The 11330-nt window shown below is 55.3% G+C and overlaps 1 protein-coding gene across 3 annotated transcripts in view; it reads right to left on the bottom strand.

Moving 5' to 3' along the window:
* Window positions 1–11330, bottom strand: part of LOC311516850 (casein kinase II subunit alpha-like) — a 66924-nt gene that overhangs the window by 2755 nt on the left and 52839 nt on the right. For all 3 annotated transcript variants that reach the window (XM_084621198.1, XM_084621200.1, XM_084621199.1), the window contains 4 exons: window positions 8120–8203; window positions 5242–5352; window positions 3819–3920; window positions 1452–1552 (listed from right to left, as the gene is read on the bottom strand). In XM_084621198.1, coding sequence (XP_084477324.1) covers window positions 1452–1552; window positions 3819–3920; window positions 5242–5352; window positions 8120–8203 — 398 coding nt within the window. The remainder of the gene's footprint in view (window positions 1–1451; window positions 1553–3818; window positions 3921–5241; window positions 5353–8119; window positions 8204–11330) is intronic.

Genomic DNA, 11330 nt, shown 5'->3' with positions numbered 1-11330 from the left:
TAACTCCCCAAGATGGAGGAACCAGCCAGCCTTACTGCTCTGCTTAATCCCAAAGAGCACACACTTTTGGTCATCAACTCCTGCTTCTGTTCTCCCTCCGGGTGGCTCTACACAGTCAGCCACCAGGGGGCAGGAAACTGTTCTGGAGGTGCAGGGATGTGGTTATCTCAGCTTCATTTCCGCAGGGAGCTGAGGTCTCATCTGAGGGGCTAGAGAGAACCCAGAACTCAGGCCACACAAATCCCTTAACTCCCCTGAACACAGATGCTGCCCTGAGTCAGAATTTGGCCAGGCACAAGGGCTACCCCATCATCTCTGTGTCCTGAGAGCTTTAGTGTCTCGGTTTTATTACTAAACGAGTTCTTCTGTGAACCCTGCTGCAACAGCCACCTGGAATCATGGGAATGGAGCTTCCAAACTGCAGGGTATTAGATACACCGATTATAGCCTCTCCCGCCCCCCATGTATCTGACCTGCCTTCTCTCTGAGAGATGTCTCTAAGTCGCGTGGATAGGGAGATTCCCTGTATTTGTCCTAGACAATGTTTCAGCTTTGTCTAACGTAATGAAAGTTTACCAATGAAATCCAAACCCCAGGGCCTCACTTTTACGTCTCCCGAGAAAACAGCCGGCACCCCAGCACCACACTGGGGGATGGTACACACTCAGAGGGAAGAGTCCCCCACTGAGTCACCCTTACCCCTTCCTGCACCCCCCTATATTTGTGGGGGAAGCCAGCCTCAGTTTATCTTTTTGGATCTTGACACAGGGTGGGACATCACCACTAAGGCTGCGAGTCTGTCACGGATTCAGTGACTTTCCAGGACTTCCGTGACTTCTGCAGCAGCCAGTGCGACTGACTCCAGGGCTGCCCGGGCAGTCCCTGGGCCAGCTGCACTGACTGCTGCTGGGGCAATCTCAGGCCACCGTGCCACCCCCCACTCCTGAGCACCAGCGGCATGCCACCAGCTGCGGTCCCAGGCCATGCACCCCCCACCCCACCCCACCCCCACCATCGAGCACCAGCGGTGGCCCCGGGCTGCTCGCTGCCCTGGAACACCTCTCCCCAAGATTCAGTCAGGGGCATATAGTACAAGTCATGGACAGGTCGTGGGCCGTGAATTTTTGTTTACTGCCCGTGACCCGTCCATGACTTTTACTAAAAATACCTGTGACTAAATCTTCACTTTAATCATCATCACTCCCTGCAGCAATAGCTAAAGGCCACAGATTAAGAGGCCAGAGTAAAGCTCGCCTTGCCTCGCCTCACCTGCTGGAGAAAAGGCCCCTGGGGTCAAGCATGGCCAGTACAGTGAGACTGCGAGTTACCTGCACTGGGGCACAGCTGGGTCGGGAAATCCTTAGGGAGATTCAGGGAGGGAAGGAGAGCAGGAGACAGGAACTCCAGCTACCATGGCACTGCAGCCAGCCCCCGCGGCCCTGGGCACCCACCTGCCTAGGATGTCATTAAAACGGGGATCCAGCTCGATGTTGTACTTGTCAATGTAGTCGTACAGATCCTCCGTTCCCAGCACTTTCGCGATCCGCACAAGCTGTGGGAGGGGAGAGAAAGAAGAACCACTAAATCCAACGGCCCGTATGCAAATCCAACCCGTGCAGCCAGGGTCACCGGGCCACATCTGGGCAGTACATGATTTTGCATACCAAGCCCAGCATCTGCGACCCAGCGGCAGAGCACAGAGACAGAAAGCGAGGCCTATCTGCAGTCCAGACCTCCCATCCCTGCAGGCTGGCCTTGCACCACTTGACTGCCTGACCCTGGGAACCTCCGTGCTAAGCACTGCAGGGCCAACACAGAGACAATGCACACGGTGCGGGGGGGGGGGGGGGGGCTGCTCTGCCTTGGAAACAGAGCACATCTGTAGGGATCACCCCACCCTTCCCAACATTCCTCTGGGGGCTGCCCACTAACGGCAGATTTAAGGCACCCCAGTGAGGTGCCATACACCAGGCTCCTGCTTTCAGAGGTTAAGAGGGTGGGTTACAAGGCCTTCGGTCAGCATTCAACAGAGACGGACCATTAGCATCACTAATGCCAGCACACCCATGTTTACTGCTGCTCCCCCTCACTCAGAGGAGAGGGGAGCCCAGCGTAGGCTTCCTGAGGGCCCACGAAGGAACCTGGACCTGCGGGGTATCTGCAGAGAGCAGTGAGGGATCTCTGCTCAGCTGCTACTGACAGCAGAGGTGACCGGCCAGCTGAGACAAGTGAAGGGATACAAGGTACGGGGTGCAGGGGAGGTCCCAGGGCCTGGCTGACAGCAAGGTTTGAAAGGGCACTATGATTTCAGCTATGTCTACACTACAGAGCTGATGCCAGAAGAGCCCCCCAGCCTGGACACCGACAGGAAGAGACTTCCAGCCGGCGTAGGAACCCCACCCCCCGGAGCAGCGCTAGCTATGCCGACAGCCTCTCTCATCTGTCGCCAGGGCTGCCCTTGTCGGCACAGCTGGTGGGTTGGCAGCACAGCTCTGGCGCCAGGGCAGGGGTTATATCACAGCCGTGCCAGGATACACCAAGGCCAGGAGTACGCCACACACTTACCTGGGGGTAACTACATCACTGAGGGGTGTGAAAAATCCACCCCCCGAGCGACGCGGTTACACCGACCTAGCCCCCCGTACACAGCGCTGCGGGCGGCAGAGCGTCTCCCATCAACACAGCTACCGAGGTGGAGCCGAGCTGGTGGAGAGCTGCCTCCCGCCGGCTTAGCGCATCTTCGCCAGACACGCTACCGCGGGCAGCTCCACCAGTGCAAGTTTGCCGTTTAGACTTGACACTGGGGTTTGTCAGCCAAGACTGCCCGGCCCTTCGCTCAACCGGACGGCGCCTCTCCGCCTGTTCAGCGAGAGCAGTAACTTCTGAATGCCTTCTCCAGGCCATTTCAGGGAGCGCTCTCGGCTTCAACGGGCAGAGCTCGAGCGGCGTGGGGGAAGATGGGGGGGAACACAGAGCCTCTGCCACCTGTTTAACAGAGCCACAGTCTCGAGCACCTTGGCAGTTGTCTATCGCTCAAAGAGCCAGGCGATGGCTGCCGTTAACACTCCCACCTCAGCCTCGCCCATCCTTCCGACAAAGTCGTTCAGTGTGTCAACACGTTCATCTCCCAAGAGAAACTACAGTGGTGGGAGAAGTGGGTACACACACAGCCCCTGGCATGCTGGAGGGGAGGGGCTGGGCTGGAGGGAGTCACTGAAATACACGGGGTATGGGAGGGTGGTACACAGGGAGCTTATGCGGGGGATGGAGGGATTCAACAAGCCCCTGCTACGTGCAAGGAGCTCAGCCCACCGAAGCAACAAAGGGTGTAACCAGGGCTTAATTTGTGCCAGGGCTGAGCCCTGGCACCTCTGAGCCCCGGCACCACTGGGCTTGTGGCTTCATGTATGAAAATAAAACAATTGCTTGAGCCCTGGCCCCCGCTTCATTACAAACGAAGCACTGGGTGCATCCCCTAGTTATCCTCGGGCGACTTGCACACACGAGGCTGCACGCACTGGGTGGATACTGTAGGGCTGCTTGGGCAGGTGGTTATTGCCCTGGTTCTCTGGAGGGCCGGTCTGCTGTCCTCGGATTGCTCCGGAGAACTGGTGGCTGGTCTGTATGGCAGCGGGTCTGCTCTAGGGTTGCTTGCAAGTGCAGGGCTGCTGGAGCAGATATTTTAGAGAACAGAGCACTGAAGCATTTCTTTAGGCCCCTCTCTCATCCACAGAGTCCCACCTGGTTTGTACAGAAAGACAGCTAGAGGGGAAAGGAGGGACTGTGTGGGCTCCTGCGCCCTGACACCCTCAGCTCACCTGGTCATAGTTATCATGGCCGTGGAAGAAGGGCTCCTTCCGGAAGATCATACTGGCCAACATGCAGCCCAAACTCCACATGTCCAAGCTGTAGTCATACATCTGGAAAAGCCAAGGGGAGAGAGGTGGGAGGCAGCAGCAGCTCCAGGCACTCCCAGCCAGCTACCCCGGCTCCAGAGAGCGATCATGCCCCGCCCTGCAGCACCACAAACCCCAAGGAGATCAGCCTCTGGCAGAGGACAGGGGCTGTCAGCTTGGCTGACAGCTCCAGTTCCAAGATGCCATTAGCCCAGGGAGCTCAGTCTCTTCTTCACAGGCCTGGGTTTCACCTGCATTTCATGTTCTCTCTTCTACCACCTTCCTTTCTCCTCCCAGAGGAGCCCACCCGGCGGTGTTGCACTCGTTTATATTCATTGCTTCACTTGCCTTCCCCACTCACTCACCCGCTCAGCATGGCCTCATCCTGGCCAGGTCCCCTCCCCTCCATTCATAGAATCATAGAATCATAGAATATCAGGGTTGGAAGGGACCCCAGAAGGTCATCTAGTCCAACCCCCTGCTCCAAGCAGGACCAATTCCCAGTTAAATCATCCCAGCCAGGGCTTTGTCAAGCCTGACCTTAAAAACCTCTAAGGAAGGAGATTCTACCACCTCCCTAGGTAACGCATTCCAGTGTTTCACCACCCTCTTAGTGAAAAAGTTTTTCCTAATATCCAATCTAAACCTCCCCCACTGCAACTTGAGACCATTACTCCTCGTTCTGTCATCTGCTACCATTGAGAACAGTCTAGAGCCATCCTCTTTGGAACCCCCTTTCAGGTAGTTGAAAGCAGCTATCAAATCCCCCCTCATTCTTCTCTTCTGCAGGCTAAACAATCCCAGCTCCCTCAGCCTCTCCTCATAAGTCATGTGTTCCAGTCCCCTAATCATTTTTGTTGCCCTTCGCTGGACTCTCTCCAATTTATCCACATCCTTCTTGAAGTGTGGGGCCCAAAACTGGACACAGTACTCCAGATGAGGCCTCACCAATGTCGAATAGAGGGGAACGATCACGTCCCTCGATCTGCTCGCTATGCCCCTACTTATACCATTCATGGTAGCCCTTTCACCCCTTGGACAGATTCCAGTTTGGTGCCACAGTCTCTCTTCTCTCTGAGAATCAGCCCCAATCTCTTAACCTGCAACACCCCTTCCTAGGGGGAAGCTGCCCAGCCAGCGCTCAGCCCTGCATGGTGTGTCCGGGGGGACAGAACAGCTGCACTGGACCCTCTGCAGCCCCACCTTCTGCAAGTGTGTGTGTCCACTCCCCACAAGGAGACTCAGAGGAACAGGAGCCCTGTGCTGTACAAAGGGTGCACAATCACTGCAACGACTGACACGGCCAGCAGCCGGCACTGTTCACCTGCTGGGCTTCTTAACGTACCTGGTAGTCTACCAAGAGCTCCGGTCCCTTGAAATACCTCGAGGCCACGCGAACATTGTACTCCTGCCCAGGATGATAGAACTCAGCCAGCCCCCAGTCTATCAGTCGCAGCTGTAGTGGGAAAGAGACAACACCATTACCGGGCCAGGCCTTGAGCATCCTGTATACCCAGCACTCTGCCCTTCCCCAGCGGGATCCCAAGGCCAGGGAGACTCTGGAACTGCAGCAGAAAACCAGAAACTTTGCTTTTTCATCTGCTGTGATAATTGGGCCTACAAATGTACCCGACTTGTGAGTATACCTGTCAAACCTGTGAGAAAGTTTATGAAGAGTCACAGTAACTTAGAACCACAAATGCTGATGGGAAAAGGCGCAAATGGAGACAAAAACTGAATTAGCACAAACAAAAAGGGCCCCTGGATATAACTCAAGGACTGTGTTAAGATCATGCCTGGTAACCAGGAGAAGGGTGGGACCCGAAATCAGTGAACAAAATTGGAATGTCAGAAATTAGGCCTAATTGGTGAACAAAATAAGGAGGGGAAGGGAGGGGAAGGGTGGAGTGGGGTTTTCCACCCATTTCTCCCTTTTGGGGTCCTCAAAAGGAGACTTTTTGGGGAAAAGCTGACCTCTGTGACGCTGACTGCAAGACGAGAGGAGGGGAAAACGAAGCTTTACCATCATGGCTGCTGCCCCCACAGGCTACTGGGACCCCACTCGCCTTCATCCTAACCCAGAGAGATGTCCTGACCAGGCCAGGCCAGGCCACAGGGAAACTGATGACATCACCACCTCCACAGACTCTCGCTAAATCCTGAACACTTCATCTCCCCCTCTACCCCGACATGTCCTTTTCCTTCCCTGCCTTATTTCTTCTCTTTCCTAGCCCTCTCCTTTTGCCTTCTGTCTAATAAGAGTCTAACCTAGTCAGACAAGACTGAATATTTTGTGACCAGAAGGGCAGCTAAATGCAATGCCCTGAACAGCCCGATGCTGCTACAAAGTTTGTCAAGTCTCGGAGCAGCTGATCAAACCGTATGCTGTGCTTGTGTTTTCCAGCCACGAGGTTGCAAGTCAGAGTCAACATCAGAGACAGAAGCTGCATTTGCTATCTTTACTGCTCTTTTCATTCCCCTTGCGTGTGTGTTTGTCTTCATTTATCTTTCACGAAATGGAATTGGACTTTAGCAGCAGCAGCTCCAGCCCATCTCTACTGACTTCTCTCTTCCCCAAAAGAACAGTCATTACGATCTTAACACCAGCTAAGAGGCTGTCAGACCAGGGGCATTTTCCTTCTAAAAAATCTCTGTCCAGCTAAAGGGAAAGGGAACAAGGGATATTATTAAAATGAAAGCTTTACCTAACACCTGACATTTCAAATGCTTCAAATGGTTTTCCTTTTTTTCTGTATCCTTCATGAAAGGTTAAAAAGCACATCAGTGGGGTATTTGCCACGGGACTAAGCAGGCAGCTCTCTGCATACCAAACCCCAAACCTTGTTTAACACTGTTTAGTGTTGGACAGTTTCAGGGTCATGTTACACCTTTGACTCTTTGGGCCTATTTATTCCATCTGAATTAACAAAACACATCTGAGGATCTCAAAGCACTTTCTAAATGTGAACAAATTCCTAACAAGCTTCACAAACAGCCCCTTGAAATAAGTCAATATCAGCCCCAGTGGGGAAATAACTTGCCCAAAGCCCTGCAGTAAGTCAGAGGCAGAGCTGGGAAGGTGCTATGGATAAACTGAAGGGAAGCTGACCAGTAACAAAGTGACCCGGAGCAGGTGGCCTCACCTCCCCAGCAGAAGGAAGTGGAAAAGCACGGTCCCTGAGAGGTCGGGTAGAGAGAGAACATTCTTTCCCTGCTAATGATCACAGGAGTTTGCTGGCAATAGGTGGTTTTGCCCTTGACACACACCACTCGAGAATGACCAGCACGGCTCTCTGAGCAACTTCCCTTTGAAGTCCAGGGTTTTTTCCAAGGTCCCAGATGGCAGCTCACTACAAAGGCTCTGGAAGCAATCTAAAGTTACATTTACAAGCCCAAGTTACTCACAAACAGGTGGCAAATAAAACAAAGTTTACTAGATACAGGTGTCGTTTTTATGGGCACCTGTATCCCCAGACAAACAGGGGTGTTGAGGCACAGCTGCACATTCATCACCCCAGGCTGGAGCCTGCTGGAGACTAGCTACATCAAGGGCTGGTCAGTCTCCACCCAGGCAAGACTCCACTCAAACCCACTCGCTGCCTGCATACCACCAGCCCCCGTTTTCCCACTGCTGCCATGTCCCTCACTATAGGAAGTGGGAGCCTGATGTAAAACACGGCGAGAGACTGGAACATAGCACCGGGACAGGGCTGTGAGCACATTAGCTCCAAGGGGGTGGTGTCTCAGAGCAGCACGAACTCAACCGCCTCCTCCAAGGGAAGCAACGGTATGAAAACCACAGCTGAGCAAACTGCCGCTAAGTTTATGATCAGGATAGGCAAGGTGAGTAAATGAGCCTGAGGGAGCACAAAGCAGAAGCACGAGCAAATATGCACACGAGTGTGCAAGAGGAGGACTGTTTGCTCTGCTATTTTCAGGAGGTTTCTTTACTGGGACTTGGAAGCCGAGTTTGGAAGACAAAGCTAATGGTCTCTGCTCACTGCTGCATCAGATACCGTGGGTGGGCCTAGAAAGGTCAGATCAGCAGCCGCTTCTTTCCTCATCACACTACATCAAACACACACAACTGAGCTATCCGGTGCTGCTCAGCAGCGTCTCGCTCACCCACCCTAGCGCAGAGGCTAGGGAAAGAAAGGTACAGTTCAACTGCGGGATTTTTGTGGGCCAGCAGTCAAGCCAGCCTGTGGCAGGCCCCATCTTACCTTTCTGTGCTCATGGTCTATCATGACATTGTGTGGCTTGACATCTCGATGCATGACCCCCATACTGTGACAGTAATCCAGTGCCTGGGAACACAACAACAGAGGAGGTGTCACGTCACTGACTAGCAAATCCCTCTGCATACCTAGACACAGTAAGTGCACAGAGATACCAAGTTTAAGGTTTGGCAGCAGGGAGAGATTCACGGGCTGTGCTGGGAATTAGCCATGCAACCTCAGGAACTTCATGGGCTGAACACCCAGGCAGCAGGAAGAGCCATCACCGTTTCACTGACATGAACCCCGAGATCTGAGCTCCACACAGTCTCTGGGCTCTGTTCAGGAGTAAGCCCTTTTACTGCCCCAGATAAGCCCATAGGATTGATCACCCAACCAATACACTCCCATCTCTTGCTTCCAAAACACAACCATCCTCTCTGCATTCCTGCAGGAAGAAAACAACAGTCCTTTGTTATCGAAGTCACTCAGAGGTGGGCTCTGCCAGGATGCTCTATGAAACATCCCAGTCGCCACAGATGGCATTAAAGACTATAAAGTGGTCTGCACTTTGGCTGCCCCTGCTGCACTGTTGCCAGTTCCACCCCAGCCCTGATCTCGGGTTCCCAAGCTGACCCTTTGTGACGATGTGACCCAGCAGGGAGGGGAGAGTGTTGACCTGGGAATGTGCCCTGGGGATGGGAGACCTGAGAGCCTGTCACCTGAGCCAGGAGGGGGACGGGGAGGTAACACCTCTGCCCAGGAATGTGAAGACAGGCTGCAGAAGGGAGCCTGCTGGGGGGGTTTAGTTTCAGTTTGGGGCTGGGTGGAGGAACACAGGGAACCCCAGGGCTGGGGTCTAAGCTCCCTGCTCCCCCAGAAGGACTTGACTGAGGGGTCCATGGTGTACCCACAAGCTCTGTTTTGGACTGTGTTCCTGATGTCCAATAAACCTTCTGTTTTACTGGCTGGCTGAGAGTCTCAGTGAATCCCAGGAAGAGGGGTGCAGGGCCTGGACTCCCCCACACTCCGGGACAACTGGTAGCAGCAGTGGGATGCACTGCACCCCGTGAACGGCACTTCCTGCAGTAAGTGACTGGGGAACAGTAAAACGAAGGGGGAATGACGGGGACCGGGCATGCTGAAGAGTCAGAGAGAGACGGTTTCAGGGGGCGGTTAACCCCTGGGAGTGTGTGACCAGAGAGAAGGACTTTTGCAGTAACAGGGTCCCCCGGGGGATCACAGCGAGCAGTCCCAGGGGCGGAGGAGTCTGCAGCTCGACCCTGGCAAAGAGGTGGTGACCTCAAGAAGGACTGGCACACGAGGGGTTCTCCTTGGAAACGGCAGGGAGATGTACGCTAAACGCCTTAAGAGCGACCTGGTGGAGCTGTGCAGGCAGAGGGGGCTGCGCATCGGGAGGTCCACCAAGGAACAGCTGATTGCCCAGTTGGAGGAGAGGGATCACTTGGATGACCCGATCCCTGTCCCTGAGGGAAGCCGCCCGGTGGACGCAGCATGGGCCCTGCGGCCTGACCAGGCTGGGAGGGGTCAGACTGCTGCCGAGGACATCCCGAGACCCTTCCTACCTATGCCTGGGGAAGGGGTTGGGGGAAGCCCAGCAAATACCGAGGGCACCCTGACCCCAGCAGCCAGCAGGGGATCCTCCCGGCGGAGCTCCCCATCCCTGGAGCGGATGCGGCTGGAATGGGAGAGGGAGATGAAAATGAGGGAGCTGGAGGATCATGAAAAACAACGTCAACATGAGGAGAAACAATGTAAACATGAGGAGAAACAACGTCAACATGAGGAGAAGGAGAAGGAGAGGGAGCGTCAGGAGAAGGAGAGGGAGCGTCAGGAGAAGGAGAAACAAAGACAGCATGAACTGGAGCTGGCCAGGCTGAGGAGCAGTGGGGTCCCGGCTGCGGTGAGTGCGGGGGGACCCAAGACTGCAAGGAGCTTTGATAAGTGCTTCCTGGCCCAGCGGAAGGAGGGGGAGGACATAGATAGCTTCCTGACGGCCTTTGAGAATGCCTGTGAGATGCACAGGGTTGATCCTGCAGACAGGCTCCAGTTCCTCACCCCCTTACTGGACCCCAAAGCCGTGGAGGTGTACAGCCGGATGACAGGGCCGGAGGCAGGGGACTATGAACTGTTCAAACAGGCCCTGCTCCATGAGTTTGGGCTGACCCCCGAGATGTACCGGAGAAGGTTCCAGAGTCAGTGTAAAACGCCTGAGGTCACCTACCTACAACTGGCCAACCGGATGCAGGGATGTGCCCGCAAGTGGACAGCTGGGGCCCAAGCTAAAGAGGACCTGCTGGACCTAATCGTACTGGAGCAGCTGTATGATCAGTGCCCGTCCGACCTGAGGCTGTGGTTGGTGGACAAAAAGCTCGAGAACCCCCAGCACGCAGGGCAGCTGGCCGACGAGTTTGTGAACAGTCGGTCAGGGGGTAGCCGGGAGGAGTCCCAAAAGGACATGCCCCCCCCCCCCCCGATGCAGAGAGAGAGTCACCATGGGGCCTCCCAGTGGGGAAATAGGGAGAACCCCCTCCAAAGGGGAACGCATGGCATCGGGCCCCTCCGACCCGCTCGAGGGGACCAACGTGACCTGAGCTGCTATCACTGTGGCCAGAGAGGCCACGTACGGACCCAGTGCCCCGGGCTCAGGGACAAACTGAGAAGACCCAACCTACCCAGGGTTAACTGGGTAGGGACCCAGCTGGACGAGGGGCAGATGGCTCAGGCAAGGGGGGCTGCCAGTTTACCACCTGCTCCGGAGGGAAGAGTACCCCAGGCCAGCTCCGCCAGAGGGCTGGAGGCTCTGGACTCAGGGTGCTCGGTTTACAGGGTGGGCGCGGGGCTGTCCCTCCGGAGAGAGTGCCTTGTTCCCCTGGAGGTGGATGGGAGGAAGGTCAATGGATACTGGGATACGGGCGCAGAGGTGACGCTGGCCCGGCCCGAGGTGGTGGCCCCAGATTGGGTGGTGCCCAACACCTACCTGACCCTGACAGGGGTGGGCAGGACCCCATTTAAGGTGCCCGTGGCAAGGGTACACCTGAAATGGGGGGCCAAGGAGGGCCCCAAGGATGTGGGGGTACACCACCATTTGCCCACTGAAGTTTTGATGGGGGGAGACCTAGAGGACTGGCCAAGCAACCCCCAGACTGCCCTGGTTGTGACCTGTAGCCAGAGCTGGCGAGGGGCACTGCACCCT

Source organism: Lepidochelys olivacea (assembly GCF_965140295.1).
Source record: "Lepidochelys olivacea isolate rLepOli2 genome assembly, chromosome: 2".
In the NCBI taxonomy this organism is placed as follows: domain Eukaryota; kingdom Metazoa; phylum Chordata; order Testudines; family Cheloniidae; genus Lepidochelys; species Lepidochelys olivacea.
Note: the sequence above shows the minus strand (reverse complement) of the source record. Positions and strands in the feature narration are given on the sequence as shown.